Source organism: Pleuronectes platessa, chromosome 7 (genome assembly GCF_947347685.1).
Source record: "Pleuronectes platessa chromosome 7, fPlePla1.1, whole genome shotgun sequence".
NCBI classification, from domain to species: Eukaryota; Metazoa; Chordata; class Actinopteri; order Pleuronectiformes; family Pleuronectidae; genus Pleuronectes; species Pleuronectes platessa.
Genome location: NC_070632.1, coordinates 14,074,641 through 14,100,824, shown reverse-complemented (window position 1 = coordinate 14,100,824; position 26,184 = coordinate 14,074,641). Strand labels below are relative to the sequence as shown.

The following is a 26,184-nucleotide window of genomic DNA, read 5'->3' as shown; positions in this document are numbered from 1 at the left end:
CCTTGTGTTGCTGCCTGTGTGTGTTTCAGGGCGGTGACAGAGAGTATTAACCAGCTGATCACGCTCTGTACCCAGCAAGCAGCGGGACAAAAGGAGTGTGACAACGCCTTGAGGGAGTTGGAGGTAACCGCCCCTCACACGCCGTACCACACACTCACATACAAACCTTCACAGACCTGGTTTATGTTGTCTGTGCCTGTACTGGATGTTTTCCATCAGAGAAACTAGGAGTATCTTTCTACCCTTGTCTTCCATGTATTTTGTATTTGATTACACTTAAGGATACATTAACAGCATGAGTTCCCCAGTTAAAAAAAAGGACTTTGCATACTGAAGCCTACATTCACTTCAGCTCAAATAACTGAAAATTACAACAACCCCGTGCATTTAAAAGCCTTGATTATCAGGATTTATCAAGGCAGTGTATTAGAATCAGCTTGATTTACATTTATAGTGTTTGCTATTTCAGATCTCATTTCCATAGCTGATAAACGTGTAAGGGTCTCAGAGCAGCGTTGTTCAGTGGTGTCTCTATTGTGTATAACTATTAACATTTTCTTCATGTGTCCGTACACAGGCTGTCAGAGGACTCCTAAATAATCCCAACGAGCCTGTCAGCGAGCTCTCCTACTTTGACTGCATCGAGAGCGTCATGGAAAATTCAAAGGTATTAGCTTTTAGAATAATTGCGGGCACTGTATACTTTAACTGTCAGAGAGATATTCTACATCGAGGGCAGCTGGAAATCCTATTTTTGCATTTGAACACTTCTCCGTCTCCAAATGCCTCAGGTCCTCGGAGAGTCGATGGCAGGTATTTCACAGCACTGTAAGACGGGTGACGTGGTCGCCTTCGGGGAGAGTGTGGGTGTGGCGTCCAAAGCTCTGTGTGGGCTGACGGAGGCTGCAGGACAGGTGAGATCAGAGACTGCCTGCTTGAATTTATCGATCAACCCTTTCTGCGTCTGTTCGTCCATCTGTAATATTTTTGTTTCCGGAGCAGATTTTGAAAACCATTGAGACTTCCTTCATGAAACATTTATTTTAATCAGGATGTGAAGTGGTGCCTTGTCATTTTTTTTTACTTTAAATTAAAAGTAAGCTCTCATCTCAGAAAATGTCACCAATAAGAAACAGAAACATACCACGAGTATTCTGATTAAAGGCTTCGGATATGATGGGATTAACTTTTATTGCCGGGCACAGAATTAAAGCGTCACTCAATACTCGACACCTGCAGTGCACAATAAACAAATAAACCCTTTTTCAAAACAACGATCAGATGCTTGTTTAGCAGATATCTTTGAGATTGCTGCATTTGGTTCTATGAAATGTTGCCGACTAGAAGAACCAAGAATTAAACGAGACAGTTTTAACCTGCTTCGTAAAAAGATTTATTCATGGTGGCCAGAATTTGAAAAGATATCTTGGGTAAGTGGAGCCTGCTTCATCATACAGGCCCCTGGTTTCATTAGGGGGTTTTACAGACTCCCTCCCCTGAAGCTGAAAATGATCATCATCAGCTCCCAGCAAGATTCAGTTGGCCTAACTTAAAGGTCACACTTTGACAAATCATTTGTTTCCACTGCTGATCTCTGAGTAAGATGCCCTATTATGCAGCGTGTATACACTATGCATCTATGTATGCATCTATTCATGTATTCATGTGCTCATTTCTGAAAGACAGAGAACATGGACCACATGTGTGAGTGTGATAACAGAGTCTTGGAGAACAATAAAAGACCTGTCTAGTGGCAAAGTGATCTTTAGTATAACAGTGTTTCTGTTTTCTGCCCTTTAGGCATCTTATCTTGTAGGTGTGTCTGACCCCAACAGTCAGTCAGGTCACGAGGGGCTGGTGGATCCCATTCAGTTTGCTCGGGCCCACCAGGCTATACAGATGGCATGTCAGAACCTAGTGGACCCTGCCAGCAGCCCTTCACAGGTAAGAGGCCAGGGCTGGAATATTTTACAGAGCCATTCCCTGGTATGGATCTGTTGTGTCATAAGTTGAATGGATCATTAAGTTGGAAAACCTTCAAATCGATCCCAATGTGGTAAATAAATTGCCCGGCACACCTCATCGTTATGCCTCATTTTATACAACTCTGCTTCTTGATGGTGTTTATCCGTTTGTCAGGTCTTGTCTGCAGCAACCATTGTAGCCAAACACACCTCAGCTCTCTGTAACGCCTGCCGCCTGGCCTCCTCCAAAACCTCCAACCCGGTGGCCAGGAGACAGTTTGTCCAGTCAGCCAAAGAGGTGGCCAACACCACAGCCAACCTCGTCAAAACCATCAAGGTCATCTCTCCAACTGATCAAAACGTTGAGTGTAAATTTGTTACAGAAATTCTTCATCGAGTGAGACGCTGTGGATGTGTGTATATTTCAGTTACGTCCAAAAATACAGCCAATTTGGACAAATATTGAGATGGCGTTGTCCTGTTTCAGGGCTTAGATGGAGATTTTTCGGAGGACAACAGAAACAGGTGCCATGTTGCAACGACCCCACTCCTTGAGGCTGTAGAAAACCTCTCCACCTTTGCCAGCAACCCCGAGTTTGCTAGCATCCCGGCACAGATCAGCAATGAGGTATTCAGTCAGTTTGATGCTTGTTTATAATTTACAATGTTCTTTTTTCATTTTTCCACAGTTGCAAATGACTGCACTGATTTAAAATGGACGACGATGTTTTACGACATCCTCTGTTCTCAGAATCCTCCAATTTGTAAATGTTCAACCGTCTACCGAAAGATAATTTGGAAACTTCTCTTCAGAGGGATTTAATGGCTTGTGTTTGTGACTGTGTGCACTCGATCCATTTGAAAAAGGAACTCTTACATGAGCCAACACAAAAGGTTTGTACAGCGAACATAGCAGGGAATTGGATTGAGCTCCCATTTTCCTGTTTCTTTTAATAACGAGAAAGACTTCAGGAGAAAAATGGGTTTTTATTTTTCAATCTGAGCGGAGCAGTCCTCGCACAGTCCTCCAAAAAGCTTTATGGCTGTAATCTGTTGGAGGGCAGCATTTAACTGCACTCTCTCACAGCACAGCTGCTCTAATCTTCAGCTTGTTAATCTAATTGTCGAGGGAGGCTTTGGCTCGGATCATAAAGACTAAAGGTGTTTCTTCCCCCGTCTGTGTAAAGCTGCCTTTCTAATCTCATCCCCCCCTTTGATTGCACCTCTGATCTCTCCAAAGTCGTCAAGAAATATTAACAAGTCTTTCGTACCAATGTGGCCCGCGTTGTTCATTGTTGATGTGGTAATCTAAACTGTTGTTTGTGCTGTCACCTCCACAGGGCTCAGCCGCACAGGAGCCTATCGTGCGTTCAGCCCGCTCGATGCTCGATAGCTCCACCTACCTTTTAGAAACAGCCCGCTCACTCGTCCTCAACCCCAAAGATCCGCCCACCTGGTCCATACTGGCTGGCCACTCCAGGACGGTGTCTGACTCCATCAAGAGCCTCATCACCTCCATTCGGTTTGTACTCATCTTTACCACTTCCGTCTCAGCAGGTTTATCCTGAATCAAAGCTTGTGAAGGTTTGCTCACAGAACCTGTTGCTGAGGTTTTATACTGCGACATCTGCTCAGACAGGCAAATTGCAGCATTAGTTTATAGATGCTGAGATTCATGCGGTTTTGTAATACATTAGAGAGAATAAAAGAGAACAGTGCTGAGAGGATTTTTGACAGTGGATCTGAAACATGTTTCACCAAAGTTAGTTGCCTCCAACGACTTCCATCTTCATCATCATCCTCCACACACATGCACAGACGTCACTATTCTCACAAAAGCTATGGCCATATTCTTTTGTTGTCTCACTTTGTCGCTGAGACTTAGATGAGAAGCTCGAGGCAGCTCTCATCTTTCAATGCTAAATATGAAGCTAAAGCCAGTGGCTGATTAGTTGAGCTTAGCATAAGGACGTGAGTGGCAGATGGTTGCCAGGCAAACTCACTACAACAATTCAGGAAGTCATTGATCCTGACAAACAAATTCCTAAGTTTTTATAGAGTAAGCAAACTAGATGTAACCTGTTAATCAGTAAGTCTAAGAGGTTCTGGTATTTTTTGCTTATCTAACAGCAGTGCTATGGTTTATCTGCATTTATACAGCATTTCTCTAGTGTTATCGACCACTCAAAGTGTTTTACCCAATCACACACCTACAGTGTTTGATTTTGTATTTCACATTTACGTAAGAGCTGTCAGCTAGAATTTAGGGTTCAGTGTCAAAGGAATAATTTGGCATGCTAACCCTTAGTGAAAGACCCCTCTATCTCCTGAGCCACAGCCACACTAATAGCTTTACTGTAATTTCCCAAAATATTTAATGTAAATTATTCTTACCTGTGTTAAATTTTAGTATTTTCTATATTTATACTGTATATTCATTTGAATAAAAAGGTAAATACATGTAATTAAATGTGTTCAATATCTCTGGTGATAGGGACAAGGCACCAGGACAGAGGGAGTGTGATTACTCCATTGATAACATCAATAAGTGTATCCGGGACATTGAGCAAGCTTCCCTGGCTTCTGTTGGGCAGACCCTGCCCTGCAGAGATGATATCTCCCTGGAAGTGAGTTCACGTACCCCATCAGCTCTATCTTGTCCGAGACAAAAACCTTAATGGGATCTGTACCCTTTCTGTTGGGACTTATGCTGTAATTCTTTTCCATTGTAACTCACTAGGCGCTCCAGGAGCAGCTGACATCCTCTGTGCAGGAGATTGGGCATCTGATTGATCCTGTCTCCACCACAGCCCGAGGCGAAGCTGCCCAACTAGGACACAAGGTGCCCGGTCTGATCATTTATCCCTTCATCCACTCTGGATTGAGATAGAAAACCCCCGTTCTGTCTGATCTATCTTGTGATTCAATCCTTCCTCAGACAGTTCTCTTAAAACTCCTTCTCCTAGGTGACTCAGCTGGCCAGTTACTTCGATCCACTCATCATGGCATCAGTGGGGCTGGCCTCCAAGCTCCATGACCACCAGCAGCAGATGACCATCCTGGACCAGACCAAGACCCTGTCGGAGTCGGCCCTGCAGATGCTCTACGCTGCTAAGGAAGGCGGGGGAAATCCGAAGGTACCTAGAAGTCACATAGTTGGGTTTATCAATTCAAAGCCATCAGATCGTTAAATCTGTGACCTGTTTGGAAAGAGATTCTTCAGTGATTTACATTTATTTTGCGTTTAAATTTGTCATGACTTCATTGTTTGCCTAAGACAATAATGCACAGTTGTGTCACAAGATAAAAATGGATCTCACTGGTTTTTACAGCAGCTTTCCACATCGGTTACAATTGATTGTAAGATTTTTATAGCCAGTCTGTCCCAATTTAAGAACACATTCTAATAACCCCAAGAAGAGATTTCTTCAAATTTGGTTTAACGGTTCACTTGGACTCAAAGATGAACTGATTCTATTTTGATGGTCAAAAGGTCAAAAGGTCAAACGTCAAGTTCTTGCTCTTGTGAACACTCAAAGGGAATTTTGTAACATCTGGTGCAAATGTTCACTTGAACTCAAAAATAAACTGATCATAATTTGGAGGTCAAAGCTCCAGTTCACGGTTACTTTACAAAACCTTTTTTTGCCTGGTGAACATGTTATCTTTAGAACACCTTGTTCCACCATTTTGGTGGTTAAAGGTCAAAATTCCCAGTGGCCTCACCATGTACATGATATCTCAAGTCAGCCTTTAGGGAATTTCTTATTTCCTATTATTTACCAGTTGCCGCTGAAAGATGACCTCATTAGATCAAGGGGTCAAAGGTCATGGTGATTTCATATATTGGGAATGTAATATGTCAGGAACACCTGGGGAGACTGAACCCGCTCTGGTTGGCATCATTAGTCAGTATATGATTAAATGATTTTCTGCTCTGTACAATTATTTATTTTTCTTAATTGTGTGTAGCTACATTATGATGTACTATATATTACTCTCATATAACATGTTGACTTTATTCAGATTTAGAAAATACAGTGGTAAAAAACTGACCAAGGATGCAGCCTGGTGAAGTGTCCTCTAGTGAGACGCTGAGTAACAGCTGTAAGGACACTCGGCCCAGCACTGATAAACGTCTTTCTGTCCAAACCGAGACAGTGTCACAGAACCGTTAATCAGCCAACTGTGTCCCCAGGCGTCCCACACCCACGATGCCATCTCTGAAGCATCCCAGCTGATGAAGGAGGCTGTGGACGACATCATGGTGACATTGAACGAGGCAGCCAGTGAGGGGGGCATGGTGGGGGGCATGGTGGAGTCCATCGCCGAGTCCATGGGCAGGGTGAGTGTGTGTGCGTGGATTTTCATAGAGAATGCAGATTAAGTATGTGTGATGTCTGCTCAGGTGGTTTATATGGATTTCAGGTTGACACATATTCCCTGGCTCATCTGTCTGAAGACAAAATGAGCGTTATCTGTGAGGGGGATTCCACAGCGGGGGGGCTGCGAGTGTGTCCTTTTCAATGACTCTCATTAGTCCAGGAGATGACAAGTTTCAAATCCATAGTGGACTGATGATGTTAGCTGTCACCTATCCTGCTGGTGAACATGTCAATGTCTTGACAGTGCAGTGAATAATTGACTGTCTCAGACATATATATTTAGCTCATTGTCATTGTTTCTACTCTTCTCTTACTATTTTACACTCAATTTAAACATAGGAAGGCGACCATAGTAAAATAAATATATTTTGGATTCAGGGCAGATTATTTTCAAGATTATAGCATAATAATACATTATTAACATATTGTCATCATCAGATGTGATATTCAAAAAATATTACTGGGCACCATCCTGGCATCAGGGACCAGAACCAAACTGCTAATGAACAAATAAATGATCATTAACAAGAATAATATTCTACAATAAATATTATAAATGATATTGTATCATATTACTTCTGTAATCCCACCACAAGTATGTGTGTGTGTGTGTGTGTGTGTGTGTGTGTGTGTATGTGAGAAATACATTTATCTGAGCCCTGAAATAAAACTAAATGTTTGCTCTTCACAGCTTGATGAAGGAACACCACCTGAACCCGAAGGATCCTTTGTGGACTACCAGACCACCATGGTGAAGTTCTCCAAGGCCATCGCCATCACTGCACAGGAGATGGTGAGTGGGCCGGGGATATCTACGCTCGATCTACTACGATGACACTATGTGTGAGTAATAGAAGATAAGCATTAACCTGAGCCCTCTGATGATGTATGTTCTCTCTGTGGCCAGATGACAAAGTCATTGACCTGCCCTGAGGAGCTCGGTGGCCTTGCCTCTCAGGCGACAGTGGACTATGCACAGCTAGCACACGAAGGACGTCTTGCTGCAGCTACTGCAGAGCCGGAGGAGGTGAGAAGCCGTGTTCTCTGTCCTATAGAGGATGTGGGGGGAAATGATATGCTTGTTAAGATTGAACAGATTACTAAGGTTCCCCTCTAATATCAGATTGCGAAATCAGCTCCGATCTGTATTTTTCACCCGGAATACTTTCATATATTTGCTCACAAACCGAGCGGGGCAGATGATGGCTGTTTGTTCATGTGCCGTCCATTTTTAAGACTTCTCCAGACAGCCTGAGATCAAACAGAAACTTACCCAATCAGCACTGGTTTCTGTATCATCCAAAGGACAAGCGATGTATGGAAACATTGCCCTTATAAGTGCACAACTGTTATAAATAGCTTGTATATAACAGGCTGCTAGAAACCCTGCTAGTAACCATAGCGACATTGTGCTTCTACAAGTCCAAAAGCCTATAGTGATGCTCATGATGAAGCACCACCCACCCGTGAATCTCAATCTGGAAGTTAAAAGGTGTAGTGCCAACATTCCCGCTCTTATGGTGCTTGACATCATTTTCATCCACTCGCTGGATAAGAGACGTACCAGTGGGGGGGCGTGACTGTGATCCTGTAGTACGCTGAGAGTGCACAGATGAGACGATCGGATGTGGTCTAAGTCAATGCTCGGTTATGCTTTTCAGGTTGGTTTCCAAATAAGGTCACGGGTGCTAGAGCTGGGCCATGGCTGCATCTACCTGGTTCAGAAGGCGGGGGCCCTGCAGCTCAGCCCCACGGACAGCTTCTCCAAGAGGGAGCTCATCGAGTGTGCCCGCGCCGTCACAGAGAAGGTGAGCCATACGGATGGGTACTGGTACGGCATCATTATCCCATGCAGGGGGAAGATGTTTTTTTTTTATCTTGCCTTTTTAAGGGAAGTCTATTTTTACTGTAATAATTTGCAATCTTGGCTGTTTGAAGTTTGGCAGCAGCATCAACTCAGAATTTGCATTTTAATGAAATATATTTCCTGCATCTGCCAGAGCCGCTGCTGTATTTACAGTACATCCCTATTTAAATAATGTGATAGAGAATTTGTAAGTGTGTGCAAGATTTAGGAAAGTGTAGCCTATATTGTAGCAGGCAAGTAGGCGTTGCACTTTACTTATTATTCATTATTTTTCACTGTAAAACTGCAGCCTTAATTTAGTAGTGTAATCAGAATATAGGTTTAATGCGGTTTTAGGCGATAACAACCCGTACTTTACTTTATTAATGTTCCAGTCATGAGACCATATTCTCCTGACCAGCCTCAAACTGTGCATTTAATAATACTAGCGTCTCCCTGTTTTGACCCTGGTAGCATTTAGCCAGTGTTGCTCACATGTTAGACTGTCTCTCCGCTCTGTGGCTATAATTTGATTCAGGGCTCATGTAAAACATTCAGAATCTGTGGTCTCATGTTTGCTGACATTTGAAGCTTGTTCCTCTGAGGGCCTTCTGTTTGTTTATGAGAGATGGGCAGACACCAGTCTTCCAGGGAGTTATATGATTTGCAGACTGAGGCCCATTGAGTTAATGTGATTTTGCAGCAGACTCTGATGTAACGAATGCCCTGCTCTCTTGTCGAGTCCGAGCTTCCGGCTTTAATCCGGCTTGTCCAGATGTTTCACTCCCAACGTTTTCAGCCCAGCTTACCTGCACTGTTAGAGCTCCACCAGCATTTTTGCTTTTTAATTTCAAAAGAAATTCCATTGGAGTCATTCAACACATGGTATAAACTGGTGTAATTTATACCTGGTCTGAACACAATATGTTTGAAAGACTTTCTCTGCATATCTAATGTTATGCTTCACATGTTCCAGGTGTCCCTGGTGCTGTCAGCACTGCAGGCGGGGAACAAAGGCACCCAGGCCTGCATCACAGCAGCCAGTGCTGTGTCTGGCATCATCGCTGACCTGGACACCACCATCATGTTTGCCTCAGCTGGAACACTGAGCCCTGAGAATGAAGAGTCCTTTGCCGACCACAGGTGCGATGACTTAGACTCAAACAAGAGAAGCAGAGCAAAACGTATATAATACTAAATGAAAAGCTGTAATCGCCAAAAAGAGCAGCATTCAATGGTGTTAGATATGGGCCATAAATGAATAGGTAAGATTAGCAACATGATTTATGAATTACTTATGATTCGTCATCTTATTGTGTATATTTTGCTATGACGACATTATTATGAGATGTCATAATTACAAAAAAAAGTTAGCGTTGCCTGATTGAGGTATGAACTGCGTGCACGGAATCCATTGCCCCTCTGATGCTCTTCATCATTTTCTTGCGATGACTCACTCAGAGGAAGTACAGCATTCATTCATTTCACATAATTAATGAGTGCCCTTAATAAACACATGATTGGAGCAGAAAAAAAACAACACAACAGCTTCCTTTCATGTAGCTGGAGCTTGAGTGTGTAGCAGCTTGAGAAACAATGTGTCCCCCGTGCCGTCCCTCAGGGAGAACATCTTGAAGACGGCCAAGGCGCTGGTGGAGGACACCAAGCTGCTGGTGGCTGGAGCCGCATCCAGCCCGGAGAGACTGTCCCAGGCTGCCCAGTCCTCAGCCAAGACCATTACCCAGCTCACTGAGGTGGTCAAACTGGGAGCAACCAGTATGGGCTCTGAGGATCCTGAGACACAGGTGATGTAATACCAAAACACATTTAGACTAAAGAGCGTCTGATACAACCACAGATGCTTCAGCCATATGTTGTTGTATGCATTTATTTCTAGTTAAAGATTTGAATCTTTAACAAAGCCCAGACATTACATTTTAATCCTGCTGCAGGGAGCTTTGTTGTCATTATTCTTTTCTCTTGTATTAGTAATTTACAGTGAATGACTTCTATCTATCTGTTCAGCCGGCATTATATTCTCTGTGTAATTGCAGTTTCATCTGATACACACTGTGCCTCTTCTTTTCCCTGTGTGTATATGCCTCTATCTCTGACCCTCACTCAGTCTGAAGTATCATGACGAGGTGGGAGTGATAAGGGCTGCAGTGTTAAATCCTCTCCGCGGGGAGCAGCTGATAAACCTATACTCTGACCATTGTGCCGTATTGATTCCAGCTCCATCTCCCCGCAGGTGGTTCTGATAAATGCCGTGCGCGACGTGGCCAAAGCTCTGGCGGAACTCATCGGTGCCACCAAATGTGCCGCCGGCAAGCCAGCCGACGACCCGTCCATGTATCAGCTGAAGAGCGCGGCCAAGGTAAAAGAACGCAGGGCTCAAACAAACGCCTGTCATATCTGGATCAGCTGCGTATGGATCTCACTGATGCGATCTCCAGTTTGTTGTCCAGTTAATACTTTTTAACGGAGATATTCCTCAAACGCCGGCTTTTCATTAGAGCTGTGTTTAGTTTCACATATTTGGAAGCAACAATGTGCGCTCGGGGAGGATATGAACGTTCTTATCAGGGTGTGTATTTGATTTGCTTTATCTTTGTGTGGGACTGGACTTATTACAAAGAGGAACATTTTGCGTGGTGTGTGTGTGTGTGTGTGTGTGTGTGTGTGTGTGTGTGTGTGTGTGTGTGTGTGTGTGTGTGTGTGTGTGTGTGTGTGTGTGTGTGTGTGTGTGTCTGTGTGTGTGTGTGTGTGTGTGTGTGTGTGTGTGTGTGTGTGTGTGTGTGTGTGTGTTGTATGTATGTGGTCCAGGTACATTACTCTTGTTATCACTACCTGAACCTGTTTTTATGGTTAAATTATGGGGATTTGTCTCCCTTATGGGGACAAAAAGCAACTTCCCATAATGTATAATTTAATATAAAGATGAAAACATGTTTAAGGTTAAGGTAAGGTTATGTTATGTTTAGGTTATGTTTTGACAAAGTAGTGGTTATGGTTAAAGTCCTGAAAACTTCCTCAGTTTATTTATTTTACTCGAGTTTCTCATGTTTTCTCATCCAAATGGAATTAGGGCCACCCATGACCCCGGCCATGTTGACAGATTGTTTCTGTTCCTCCAACATATGGTGACCTCCCAGAGCGACCCTCTCCAACTCCTGCTGATCATGTTGCTCAAATTCCAAACCATATAATATTCACTTTGCGGAATGCAGCCTAGATTGAACAGAATATGTGAAATTTAAATTGTATTTTTATAATTCCCTGTGTCAGTAAATCAAATGTATAACCAGCACTCAATCAGCCTCTTTTAATTCTGAAATAAACCCTGTGTCTTTCTACAGTGGCTGATTGTTTAATTTCCATTTGATGAGCATCCTTAACACATGTAGCCTTTATTCACTCTAACAGAATCAGTGAAAGAGGAGACAGAAATGAGTTTGCAATATAAGGTGTTGCAGCCGAAGAGAAACAGCTCCACCTCCTGGTCTGACAGCGAGGCTCATTATTACTTTGTTTCACAGGTCATGGTGACCAACGTGACGTCTCTTCTGAAAACAGTGAAGGCAGTGGAGGATGAAGCCACTCGCGGGACGAGGGCACTGGAGGCCACCATCGAGTGCATCAAGCAGGAGCTGACGGTGAGAGGGCCTGACAGGCCAACCCACTTCTTCTGTGGTGAACTGGGAGATGAACCATGACCTCTCTCAAAGCCGGCTCCAAGAGGGTCAGGGATATCTGTTTCTATTTCTCAGAGATTTTCTGTACTTTCCTCCCTCTATTGTCGGTACAGCTTCTTTCTCCCTCCTTCCTCACAGCCCCTGCAGGGTTCTCACAGCTCTTGTTATGGTCTTGGTGGTAGAAAAAGGCAGAGTGAGAAAGGAAAAAGATTTTAAGTGTTTTTTTGGTAATTTACTGCTCCTGCTTATCGGAGGACCTCCAGCTGGAGAGGAGGCTTTGCCAAGAGCCGAAGCCAAATTCACAGTCTAACTTTCTAGTTTATACTCCTGCCCATTTTAGGATTTTCTGTTTGCACTTTCCTAAGTTACACAGTATCTGTGTGCACCTCAGTTCTTATAAGAAAATGTTCCAATCTCTATTTACATGTCCGAGCTTCGTCCATGCCTTCTCCCAACCTATGTCTGTGCTTCATCACTCCGGCAGGTGTTCCAGTCCAGGGACGTCCCGGACAAGTCCACCACACCCGAGGTGTTCACCCGCATGACGAAGGGCATCACCATAGCGACGGCCAAGGCAGTGGCTGCTGGGAACTCTGCACAGCAGGAGGACGTTATCGCCACTGCCAACCTGAGCCGAAAAGCCATCACCGATATGCTGACTACGTGCAAGGTGCTAATCCACGCCGCCCCTGCCTAGTTCTAGGCCTCACGCAGGCAGCGTCTAGGCTGCCAGGGAACACATGAGCCCGGCCGACTGACAGCAAGTAGGACACGAGAGTCCAGTCCACTGCTCTCGCTGAGAGTGACTCAGTCGCTTTCTCAATGTCGTGCACTGTAGCATCAGTCGTGTCCTTCAGCGACTGGAGAACGGTTGAAACAGAGGGAACCAGATCATCATAGGCTGTGCTTTTTTTAAACCAAAGCATTATAATCACATCATTAGAGATTTTATTACCTTTTTAATTGATCTATATTTGGCACTAGTTACATCTGCACAAATATAATAATGTGATGATTCTCCCAAACCTTGTGTAGCGCATTTTTACTTTGATATCAGGATCTGTGTTGAATCCAAAAAATCCACTGGGAACAATGCTTCTATCCTTTTTTTTTATTTATCATACCACATTGTTTTCTCACCCTTCCAGCAAGCAGCGTTCCACCAAGAAGTCAGCGAGGAACTGAGGAGCAGGGCCCTGCAGTACGGATCTGAGTGCACCAGCGGATACATCAACCTTCTGGAGCAAGTGCTGCAGGTTAGAATAAAACATGTCTCATAAATAAATAATGGAACTGGCTTGTGCATGTCTCCAGCTATGTATAGGTGGTTTCTGGTCCTCTCTGTCACAGGTCTGTTCTCAAAGATGATATCCTGTGATGCTTGTCAATTCTTTCCTGGCTTCCTGTAGCTCACACTCTGCATTTAAGTGAAAAGTCACTGTAACCTGATAACAGAAAGTCGGACTCATGAATGACTAGAAGGAAGGACAGGACTAAAATGATTTTCTCTGTCTGCAGTCTGCCTGCATATACATAATTTCTACATTATTAAATTTCTGAGCACCTCGTTGTATAAGACATTCTTTAGTTCAACATTAGGTTCTTAAAAGCAATATGTTTTACTAATGGTTAAATATAAAGAAAGGATAAAAAGTAAACTAGATTCTCAAGTCACCAAAAAAACTAATTTAACTAGGCCACACTAATTGATTTACCTAGGGAGTGAATAATTGTCAGGTCAGGTAATTTATTATTAGTTTCAGTTATTAGTGCTTCAGAGTTTCTCATAATGACTGGTTCATTGTTTTTTATTCGATTGTCCCTTTCACAGACATATCAGTTTCAGTATTTATATTTGCAGACGTGCTAATATGAAAAATTATTTTGTAGAATAAACAGAAAATGCAATAAAATCCTTTGGGTGTTGGACATTGTTATTTATGTTATGGATGTTTACAATGATCAATACGGTGTTAATGAAAATGTTTGCTTTGCGAATAAGATTTATTTGCTTATTACCTATATATTTGATTGTATTTCTTTTTATTTATTGTTATGTATTATAAAATGTATGCTCAAACTGTTAAATATCAATCCTTGATAACAACATTTTAGGAATTATTAAAACATTTTGTAATATATACATCGGCCGATATACCATTATCATAAATGCTCTACTTCCTAAAATATCAATATTCCCAAAAATCCATATCGTTCAGGCTCTAAATGTAATTTATGATTAAGCTTCATTTGAAAGATGACAGAACAGATACAGATGTTTAATGTCCGCTATCTCTTTCCCTTTCCAATTCATCTTTGTGTGTGCACGTGTGTGTGTGTGCCTCTGTTGGGCCCTCGTGTTGTCAGGTGCTGCAGAAGCCCACACCGGAGCAGAAACAGCATCTGGCCCTGCACTCCAAACACGTGGCAGCGTGTGTGACCGAGCTCGTCCAGACAGCAGAGGCCATGAAAGGTGAGGCCACAAACACACAAAAACACACCACACACACACACACACACACACACACACACACACACACACACACACACACACTGCAGATGTACACTGTCACACACTCTTACACAGCACACACAAACAAGAGTTTGGGTTGACAAGAAAGTAAGTTGTCCATGACCCAGTTCTCAGCGATGTCAGGATTGTATGGCCCATTTGACACACATGAAAGTTGTGTATATTTATCATTCAAAGTGTTTGTTACTCCGTGAAAATTTATTTTATTCAGAGTCATGAATTTTACACAGGCTCGTGTGCTTTCCAAGGCAGCAGCTTTTTAATTTTGAAATGACTCTGCGACAGTGAACGCTGCTGCTGTGTAAAACTGGAAAAACTGAGATTGCAGAAAAGAGCGAGTTGAAAAAAAAGGGGATTCCCATTAGGAGCCAACCCAGTTTGATACGACCTGAATACAAAATAAATTACTGGATGTTGGAGATTAGTCAGAGGAGGCCTAATCCTCCAGTGCATGAATAATATGACTGTGTTAGTGAGTCAAACCTGCCTCCATCCTTAATAAAGGTCAGGAGAATCACTTTGCGATATTGAAATGTTACCGCAGAGCGATTGCCCTGCAAATTGTCCTAAATGAAGCTGTGTGGGATTGTTATGACACAAACACACTCCACTGCTTCCTCCAGAAACTGCACTGCCACATGTGGGGTAATAGATTGTTTTTGGGTGAGAATTAGATTTCAGCGTTCAGCCTGAGACCCAGCGGGGCTATCCACTTCACCTCCCTAATGTCCCATGTGTTTTCTGCCTCCCTCTCTCTCTCTCTCTCCTCTCTCTCCCCCCTGCTCTTTTCTTGCTGCCTCAGATGGAGGTAAGTGGGATATAGTGTGTTTCGTTCCCTCAGATCACCTTTCATAGAGCCACAATGAGAGAGGGAGGGGATGGTGTAGGGGAATAGATGAAGGCTTGGAGGGGTGGGGGGGGGGTTATAGAACAGATTTCCCCAGAGCTCGACGTAATCTATGAAAACATCGTTCCATCTGCTTTACCAAGCTGTTCCCAAACGGCTCCGTTTAATAGGTGCTTAAAAACCTATAAAAAGACAATGATCCATCGAATTTGCACTTCTTCCAACTTTGAGTTTATTTTATTTACCTTTGAGACATTAGACTTTAAATAGTTTCTTTGAGCTCATGAGCTCTGATGCTGTAGAAGGAAGTTGAGATTTAACATCTGTGTGATGTCCAGATTAGTGCATGAGAAACGAACATCTGGTTGAAGTTGAATGTTGACCCCTTGTAAGCGGATGAAAACTGACCTGTATAGACGAGCATTTCTACTTTTTAGTAGTATTTTTTTTATTTAATAGTTTTCTGTTGTCATTTTATTGTCGTATTGTTGTTCTTTTTCTGATTTGTTCTATCCCATTGCTAAGTTATGGGCGTTATATTTTATTTTGGGAAGAACCTTGTTACTCTGGTTTTCAAATTCGCAATGGAAATAAAGTTTTTTATTATCATTCATATTACATCATCTTGCAAAATGAATTGAAATTGTCATTAGCGGAATTCTCCTCCTGCAGTAGATAAACACACTGTAACCAGCCTCTGGGCGTGTGCGCTTCCCTGTTTCCAGGATCAGAGTGCGTGGACCCCGAGGACCCCACTGTCATCGCTGAGACCGAGCTCCTCGGAGCCGCGGCGTCCATTGAAGCCGCCGCCAAGAAACTGGAGCAGCTGAAACCGAGGGCCAAGCCCAAGGTATGAGTGCCCCTCTCTCGGCCCTTTTCCACCCACACAAACGCACACGCAGCTTGTTGCCATTAGTCAGCAGGGGAGAGTGCAACGGGGCAGAGGCAGGGAAAAGGTGACACCGACTTTGAAGTGCAGTCGTCTTTTTCAGTGACTGAGCTGCTATTTGATCATCATAAAAGGAGAAACAGAAAATATGTCTTTGTTACACACACACACACACACACACACACACACACACACACACACTGTGTTGAGTCAGACAGCTGGTCCGGTGAGCAAACATGCAATGCTCGGAAAACTTTCTTCAAACACACTATCGGACATTATTTGGAGTTGCGTTGCCAGGAGACACAATTGCACTGCTGGGTCCTGGAGCTTGTGTTGGAATGAGTTCAAATGTGTAATGAACTGTTGTGAGAGAACTTACTTCCTTTGTTTTACAGCAGTGTTCCTCATTTCCACGCTCAGGGAGACTTTTTCATGCTGTTGTTCATCTCCTGAAAGACAAAACAACTTTACAGCATGTTGAAAATAAAAGGATAAAGATAGGGAAATCTATTTCACATTGTTCTATATGTAATATGGGACTGTGTTTGTGATTTGTGCTCTTGCATGATGATTGTGTTGTTTATCCGGAGACTGAATATAGTTAGATCCTGGTGCTGTTCCCTGTGTGTCCCCCTTTTTCTATTCCTCCTCCTGTACACAGTGATTGTCAGTTTCACCCTCCGCCCATGTGACTGCATATTTAGGTTACCCCAGTTTTAATAAAGACCATATAATGCTCTGTCTCAGACTATAATCCCACAGCTACAGACTGCATCTATGAGAAGGGGATTAGTGAGTGAAAGGCTTTTCCTCTTTTAGATGTCAGTGTCTCCCTCTAGTGATCTAATAGGAAGCAACTCAACTATTTAAAGGAGGATACCGCTGAACCTTACTACTTCTTTTTCTCAGCTACGCTTTCATATAAAACTGTGCCTCAATAAAACCCAATCCAAATGTGTCCACTCTGAATTAAATTTTTGCACCAAATTTCACATACTCATAAAAATCAGTCCCCTTAACATGCCTGATTATTTTATAAAGATCCATGATTTACTTTGTGAGAAATAAGGAGCAAGTTTATAAATCTTGCCACAAAATCCTGGATCTGCCTTATACAAGTTCTGTAGTCCCCCCTAGTATTAACTCATAAAGAACAACATATATGATTTAAATTTAATTCAGAATCTATTAGTTTTAGGGAGTAATATTAATAGTTATTTGATGTATAAAGCTACCATGTAATCTATGCTCACATCAAATTTACATGACTTTATCTCACACAGTGTGGATTCCCCTCCTTCCTTCTCTGTACTCCCTCTCTTCTCTCCATCTTCATCCCTACCACCCTGCACTGGTGTGGGGAGGACTCTCCTGCCCCCCCGGCATGCTTCCCCCCCCCCTCTCTGAGCCGTTGTAGACCTGGAAGCCTTCTCTGCAGGGCTCTGTCTGATATGTTTGATATATTAGGTTGTTATTCAGTCCAACTATATATCAAACATATTCCTACAGTGTCCCGCCCTGTCTCCAGCCACGTGTGCCTTGAGTGTTTATGGAGGTCAATCAGATGCTGTTGACTCCCCAAGGCAGAGACTGTCCCTGAACTGATACACTGTGATCTTCATTCTGGGTTTTAGTTCAGGTTTGGGAAACATGGCGAGATGTCACTCTGTTGTCACCGAGAAATGATCCAGCATGATTGTGCTCTGTGGGCAGTTTACACATCATGGGTTGCACTTGGGGGCGTATAGCTACCAACAAGGACTCTGTTTTTATTCTGGGGATTTGAGGTTTTTAGGAAAGTAGGAGGGGAGATTATATTCTGCAATAAAACACAAGCACTTAGTGGATATTTCATGAGGTGATTAAAGTATTTTTATAATCGTGGCATGAAAACATTCTCTTATTTGTAGGCCAATAAATAAATAGAAAAACTAGAATGGCTCTCAGTAGAGTGCATACCTCCCTTATGAAACCATTTTTATTTCATCTTTCATTTGGATCCCCTAAACACGCCAGATTTTTTTTTTATCGAGATCCATGAATTACTCCGGTGAAATCCATGAAAGTGTAAAAATTAAAAAGGCCCTTTCTCACAATATAAAAGAACCACGTCCTTCAACCATTTTGTGGTAATCCATCTAGGATTTGTGGTTTTTGTGTAAATCTGCTAAATAACAAACAAAACAACGCAGACGAAAACATTACCCTCTTTGTGGTGGTAATAAATATTTTCTGGGAATAAAAATATTCAGCCCTTCATGATGGCCGATTTCCAAAAGTGTAAGCAAATTGTAACAGGCAGAAATAATAATTGACTCTTTCTATGGCTTTAAGTCTTAAGTGGATATGTGGTTTTCCTCCCAGCAGGCAGATGAGACGCTGGATTTTGAGGAGCAGATCCTGGAGGCTGCTAAGTCCATCGCTGCAGCAACTAGTGCTCTGGTTAAATCTGCATCGGCAGCACAGAGAGAACTGGTGGCACAAGGGAAGGTCAGTTTACACACCCACTCAGAAAGATGAACGTACTAGTGTAAATCTAATGTTGAAATGCAATCACTTGTTCCTCTGACCCTTCCTCAGGTGGGATCCAATCTAGCTAATGCAGTGGATGATGGCCAGTGGTCACAAGGTCTCATATCAGCGGTAAGAGGCTGTGAAAAATTACTCGTATAAGGGTCTATACCTCCATTAGGCTAATTGGCCACTTCATCACATATTCTGTATGGATTGAGATGAGATGTTCTTCAAACTGTTTACATTAAACACAGGCAAAATATTCATTCTCTGATATACAGTAATAAATAAACTTCACCCCACCCCCCCCCCCCCCCATAAAAATTTCCACAAAATCCAGATCCACACAGAACTTCACATATTCATAGATATTAGATGTTTTTTTTTCTTAAAGATCTCTGCAGTATTCCTTGAAAAGTTAACAAACATCGGCAGAAACAGGTCGATTTTGTGTTATGCTGCAAACTAACAGACGAAGAAACAAACCTCTTCACGGGAGGTAATGACTGTGATTGTCTTGGCTCGCTGTAGGCTCGTTTGGTAGCGGCAGCCACCAGCAACCTGTGTGAGTCGGCTAACGCCTCGGTTCAGGGCCACGCCAGCGAGGAGAAGCTCATCTCTTCGGCCAAACAGGTGGCGGCCTCCACAGCTCAGCTGCTGGTCGCCTGCAAGGTGAAGGCGGACCAGGATTCTGAAGCCATGAGGAGACTTCAGGTAATACTCAAACTGAAACGTTTTTATTTGTCCATGGAAACTGTGTGTATCTTGTGCGTGCTAACTTTGAGACGATCTGTTTGAAGGCTGCTGGGAACGCCGTGAAGCGAGCCTCAGACAGCCTGGTGAAGGCGGCTCAGAAAGCAGCATTTGACAAGACCGAAGACGACAGCGTGGTGGTGAAGACCAAATTCGTCGGAGGCATAGCTCAGGTGAGACAAAACCCTGAAAGGTCTTCATGAGAGACCCGGAGGAAAGATCATCCCCATTGTGTGGTTTGCCCTTTTCACTGAACGTGTGCGGCTCTCGCTGATGCGCTGAAATGCCACTGTTGTTTTACTGAGGTTGTGATGAGCTGCTGTGGGTAAAGGGCTCATCAGCTTCACTTCCAAGCTGTTTAGAAGGTTTGCCCGACACCCACAGCTGCAAAACATCCTCCTTTAGCCGACTTTCAGCATCTTCCTGTTACAGCAGATAGAATGCTTCCTTTACATCTCTTTGAAAATCTGACAGTTATTGATGTGTCTGGGTTTTTTTCACCAGAACTGCAGGGTGCTAGAGGAAGCTTTGCTTTTCATCTTGATTAAATTAGTTTCTCAGTCAGTGGTGAACCCCAGCTAGGCGTTATCTTGTCAGCTTCTCTATTTTACCAATGAGACTCGCTGTCTCACTCATGTCTGATCGGTGTTGCACAAAGGGGAGATTTAGACACATTATCTCTATAGAGACTGTGTGATAGACCACTATCTTTTTTTTAAATGACAAAAAAGGTCAAATAAATATTCTATTAGGTTTTTCAAAACATTATAACCTAATCCTAACTATCTTTTCCAACTTCCATCTGAAAACTGTTTGTAAAATAACAATATGAGGATGTCTTTATTTCCTCTGCTGTAAGAAATAAGATAACAAATATAACAAAAAACATTATACTCTGAGACCATGTCATTATTATTAGCTTTAAATATCGATTATTGTGTTTACAGCCATAATATCCGCCTTAATTTTACATGCAAAGGCTTTTCGTGGTCAATGTTGTCCTGACATGGAAGCATATGCTCAATTTGGATTGAACAAGAGATCAGTTCTCTGTTGTCCTTAAAAACCTGCATGTTTCCCTTGTGTACATCTTCTTTAGGGTCATCTTCCTAGATTTTCTCTTTTAGTATCGGACTATGTATCAAAAGGGCTACAACACCTACACTGTTATGGTAGAGATTAAATGTACAGTATAGTGTGAATACCCCATTTGAGCCAAACGGGGAGAGTCGGGATTCGACTGGCCGGTCCAGGTTTTGAGACAAACATTTTGAAATTATATTTGGGTTGGGTTCGGTCACATTGGCTAGGCGGATCTTTTTTTACCCACAATAACCATGTGTGTCAGAGACAGGGCTACAAAAACGGAGCTGATTTTAACGGCGTCGGGCTCCGGACGGGTTCAGACAGAAAAATGTCCTCTAATCCACAGTTCCATTCAAGTGAGTTGGAAATAGCTCTTTGGATCCGCTGTAAATCCCCTTAAAGCTGCAAGGGGGCAGTGTGAGCTCAAAGTTAGTGTTGGCTTTTGAAATTCAATGTGCTGGAGTCACTGCCAAAAAAACAAAGGTACATGTCCAAATACCTGGACATGTACCCAAAGACTATCCTCATAAGAAATGGGGTATTTGTATATTTTCAAATTTCGGTTTAGATCCTAATCGATTTTTTAAAAGTAAAGTAATTTGTCGTTTGTCCACAGGAACAGGATTAGAATGAGCGAAATCACGATTCATGTATTTGCTGCTCCCGCTCTCTTCAGATCATTGCGGCTCAGGAGGAGATGCTGAGGAAGGAGAGGGAGCTGGAGGAAGCCCGTAAGAAGCTGGCTCAGATCCGACAGCAGCAGTACAAGTTCCTGCCCAGCGAGCTGAGGGAGGACGAGGGCTGAGGGGCCGAGCGGGGAAGGACGTGCGCTGCATTGATGAAGACCCCTCTCGTCATAGGCTGATGTTGCCAATGTATCAATGGCTGCTTTACTCTCTTATAATCGAGGAATATACAGCACTTGAATCAGGCCTGTTGGGTGAGAACAACAAGTGCCTGTGCTCTGTAGTGTGTTTGTGTGTGGGTGTGTGTGTGTGCGTATGTGTGTGTCAGCGTGTGTGTGTGTGTGTGTGTATTTGTCAGTTAAAGACACTCAATAAGGAAAAAGTTGTTAATATGAGCAGGTTGAGAAAGTGTGATAAAGTTGTATGGTTAATGTGTTATTGCTTTGTGAGTGTTACTCCATCATGAGCATTACTGACTGTTACAATCATGAATTTGAGATGTTATGAATGCAGAAATCCTCTATAATCTTTGAATGTTCTATTAGTGTTGAAGGTTCAGAGCCAATGGAAATGAACTGGTGACGCCTCCAAACAACCTTAGGGTCCATGGCTTGTACTCCCAACATCCTATGTAAAAACATCCGAGGGTTAAGAGAAAGCGGAGGGAGGAGGGACTCCTCGTTTCACCACTGCTTTGCATGCACCATAATGTCTATACATATCAATGACGCTACTAACCAATAGAGTAGTATAGAGTGGAAAGTCACTTGTATTTTGCTATTGAAAATGTGAAATTGCTGATCATCTGGATAAATCATTTCAAATCAAGGATTCTGAACACCGGCCAACAATTGCTATAAAATATTTATTCTTGACAACATTTTCTAAGGACATATGTGACCAAATATGTCTTTTCCTTGTGTGAGTCGGGCCGCCTCATGTAGCCCCCGCAGCCTCACCTACGCAGGGCTGTGTAAGGAAGATATATGTTTACATTGTGTGTCACGTCTGCTCCTGCTCGTTCTCGTGAATTAATCCCTCTCCCTGTAACACTGGCCAGATTTAGTTTGGGTGCCCGCTGTACTGCACACACACTCACGCAAACATACACACACTCACGCAAACATACACACACTCACATACAGCTATTTTCCCTGCTCGTCACCCCGCTGTTACGGCAACGGTATTTTCACTTTGGACTGGCGGTCAAAAGCAATACAACGATTCTAGCAAGATACTAACGAGGGTCTGCGCTGTCACTGGTTGGTCGATTGCATACGTGCAGTGACGTTTGGCTTTGCCCTCCTGAATGACACAAGAAATACATTTTTGCACTGATCATAAACGTACGCACTGAAGAAGGCAATTTAAAGCTTCCGTCACATACAAAGCAGAAGGATGTTCTGATGGAGGAAACTGATCCAATAATTTCCTTCACTTTCGTATATTAACGTGTTATATATTGGAAATGTTACGCACTTCATCTCCTCAGTCTGTCCGTGCCAGTGTCTGGTCTGCATCGTGTACTAGTGCCTTACTCGAGTCTGTCCTGTGAGCAGCTGAAGATCAGGCCCGGTTTGGAGCCTGAGCCTCTTCCTCTCTGGATCAGAACATGATGCCATGCTGATGCCCATCGGGGTCTTAATAAACTGTCACCGAGTCCCTCTGCCATACAGTACAATGCCTTGGCTGGTGACCTATATACCTGCCTCCAATGTTATAATGCTGATATATAATAAAAAAGGGCATCCGTGGATACCTTCGGATTCAGAGACCATATCAGAACTCTTAACACTAGACTGCATTCCATGAGCATGTGGCAATTTGTGTTTGATTAACTTCCTTGTTTCATCGTCTAATCACTATAAAAAAAAAAGATTTGTTTTTATCAGTAAATGTAAGAATTACCCTGAAATATATTGTCTTACTGATTTGTCTGAGTATAAACAGGAAATAGAAACCATTAGTAGCCCTGTTATGAATCGGTGTTGTGCTTTCTTTAACAGACTGCATTGGTTTTATGATTTAATGCTGTATGTATAATATTTATCTGGTCACAAAAGTATTTTTTGTATTCACCAAAAAATAAAAAAGTTTCAAAACATCTCGTTACCTTATCCTTGTTTCGCATCAGCGCACGAGAGATTTCTAGATGTCATACCACATTCTTTCCTGCAGATGTCAGTGTTATCCTTCGTAGTTGAGTCAGAGGGGTCAGTGGATGTTTGGAGAAATATGTTCGAGTGGAGCCTTTGGCAAAGTCCGCCACACCAAATAAGGACACAGTGGATGTGAGTTTTTTTGTTCACAGAGCAGACCATGAAGAAAACACTGATTTCCACTTGGATGCCTGGAGTCACATATAATGAGATTCACATATATATCTCTGTATTCCATCTCCACAGTGCCACATCTAATACCATTGCGTGGTTATTAAATAAGTAGTAAATAAATTAGCAATAAATCAGGTGATCGAGTAGAAATCTTTTTCACACTGAAACTGAACCTCTCTCTGCAGCAGCAGTATATTCGGGCCTATAGTGTGTAACAATGGTTGAGAGGTGGCCAGAGCACAATACGTTGAGTCGCCCTAATGAACACCATATTTGGGTGTTTGAGTGTTTTGGTCTCATGCAAGGCCAGGCCACACAGTGGAGAGGGAAAACTGGAGCCATGTGTTTAACTGGGAGTGTCCGTCCACTACTCACCCTCAGTCTGTCTCTGTCTCCCCCTCTGTCTCCCCCTCTGTCTCCCTCTTCAGTCTTGAGGACCATGAGGATGTTTGTCTGGTTGAATCTGGCGTTTGTTCAGAGTTAGGAGATTAATGATGTGAAGCAGTGATGTGGTCTGGTTCGAATCCTCCGTCCTATTGTCCTTGACATGATTTCAGGCTAATTAGTAGACCACTCTCTTATGGCTATCATTAAGTTTCCACATAAGGTCATGCATTTATAGGCTTTTACTGCAATGTTTCCATTTGGCGGGGGGACCACTATGGTCAGCATGATTGCTCCAATGAAAAATAAAAAGAAAATGCACTCAATCACCCCTCTTTTCACTTCTTCAACTTATATCTATTTCTCAAGCGCTCTCTCTTTGTTTTGTTATTGGTTGGCACTAGACTTCCTGTCACATGACAGTTTCTTGCACTTGGATGCAGGTATGGACTCCAGATCCACCTTTTCATCACCATGGGTTTGATGCCTGATCTCTTTCACCGTGGTGGTTTTCATTGACCTCCTCAACCCACCCAGGCTCATGTGGAGCATATGTCGAAAAACAATTTAATAATGTTGAGATTATTAAATTAAATTCCAGGACGATGTGCATTCCTACATGCAAGACATCCACAATGTTCAGTTTGAAATGAAAGTGCAGACATTAGAATTATAGACTGCGCTTTTAATATTGCACCTAAATCTCTCAGTTGTCTGATGCACTGGAACCGGATAATGATTAATTTAAGTTTCCAGAGATCTAATGACACATAAAGTAAATGTTAACATCAACAGTGTACATCTCCAGCTTCCTGATTCTGATATGTTTTATATTAACTGTGGTGGACTGGGCTTCTCAAAACTGAATTCACGTTAAACCACAAAACCAAACGACACTGGGTCAGCTCTCCACTTTCATCATTTCCCCACGAACCTACACTGTATTTAAGCAGGGCAGCAGTAAAAGCACTTGGCTATTGCAGGATTTCAAATCCATATGTTTATATTATTTTTCCAGTTTGGACAAAATGAGGAGTTAGCGTATGCTAGGATGTGCTACTGTGCAGGAATGGAGTCACTGCAGCTTGTGCTAAGAACAGCTTCGGTGAAATTGAGAGTTGTCCCACTGTAAAGCTATGTAGCCAGTTATAGCATGTTAATAATACTCTTTAAATCTCACCGTTTGTCAGTTTCTCAATTTGCCTTGTAGGGAACTACTTTGCCGTTATATTACAAGACAAAATTGTGTTTAATCATACCGAGAAAAACATGCTTAAATCATACTATGGAAGAGATTTTCTGTTTTGACCCCAGCTCTGGTATAAAACCATAGAACAGGTCGAGAGGGCATAATGGCTTTAAACAGTGTGGAGAGAGGGAGAGAGTTTCTGCTCTTAACTGGTTTTCTGTAATTCTAAAGCTACGGGATGAAAGAGGAAGGGAGGTTTGGAAAAAATGCACGCCAGGAAAGGCTTTTGGGTTTTTGGGCTGGGCCACACTTCTCCGATTTTTTTGTTTGTTCATGGACATTTGAGTCTTACAAAATCTTTCTCAGGACCATGCCAGCTTTAAACTGTTCTCCTCCTTTGTCCTGTGTTTTTTTGTTGTATTTATAACCACATTAAGGTTGAAATATAAAAACATCTGCATAATGAATGGATAAGGCCGGGCTTTAACAGCGGTTCAGCAGCAATGTCAGACATTTCCAGGTTGCTCAAGCTGATAAAACAGTGGAAACCAACATTGTTCTTGGGTCGAATGCCTGTAGTTAATGTTTGGCTTTGGTCCATTTTGTCAGGAGGCTTCACACAGTCCAGACCCAAAGATTGTACGGTAGAGAGAAGTAAGAATGTACTCAACCAACCAGTGGGAAAATCACCAAAAAAGCCTCAACTTGCTGTTTCTCAGGGTTAATGTTACTTATCCTGCATCGAAGCTGTATTTTCTCTATATCTGAGGAGGTCGGGTTTTGTCACTAGAAATACAGCCAAACTAAAACATGTCAGACACTTCATGTTACGCATATAGACTTCAAGTAAACACACTGGCACCGTCTTGGCGACTAAATGCTCAGAGAAGCCTGATGTAAAGAAACACAGTGGACAGCTACAGTATGGTTCTAAGTGTGTGAGCTCGTAGTGTTTAAAAGAACGCCTGTACTCACATACCAGCTCACTGCCTGCTCACAGCTCCCCTAACATAAACCTCCGAGACAACAGCTGATGGATGTAGAGCGTCTTTTTTACTTAGGTCTGGAGCTCTTGAC

General features: G+C 42.7%; 1 protein-coding gene across 1 annotated transcript in view; it reads left to right on the top strand.

Moving 5' to 3' along the window:
• tln2b (talin 2b) overlaps positions 1-23,305 on the top strand; it is a 79,151-nt gene extending 55,846 nt beyond the window's left edge. The window contains 27 exon segments of the mRNA XM_053426429.1: positions 30-123; positions 578-667; positions 792-914; positions 1,801-1,944; positions 2,140-2,301; positions 2,452-2,592; positions 3,305-3,486; positions 4,459-4,591; positions 4,705-4,806; positions 4,931-5,101; positions 6,163-6,309; positions 7,041-7,142; positions 7,257-7,376; positions 8,011-8,157; positions 9,172-9,338; positions 9,817-10,000; positions 10,447-10,572; positions 11,735-11,851; positions 12,375-12,560; positions 13,039-13,146; positions 14,258-14,363; positions 15,996-16,120; positions 18,527-18,652; positions 18,743-18,805; positions 19,208-19,390; positions 19,477-19,602; positions 21,192-23,305. Coding sequence (XP_053282404.1) covers positions 30-123; positions 578-667; positions 792-914; positions 1,801-1,944; positions 2,140-2,301; positions 2,452-2,592; positions 3,305-3,486; positions 4,459-4,591; positions 4,705-4,806; positions 4,931-5,101; positions 6,163-6,309; positions 7,041-7,142; positions 7,257-7,376; positions 8,011-8,157; positions 9,172-9,338; positions 9,817-10,000; positions 10,447-10,572; positions 11,735-11,851; positions 12,375-12,560; positions 13,039-13,146; positions 14,258-14,363; positions 15,996-16,120; positions 18,527-18,652; positions 18,743-18,805; positions 19,208-19,390; positions 19,477-19,602; positions 21,192-21,320 — 3,604 coding nt within the window. The 3' untranslated portion in view covers positions 21,321-23,305.
• Positions 23,306-26,184: the final 2,879 nt, after the last annotated feature.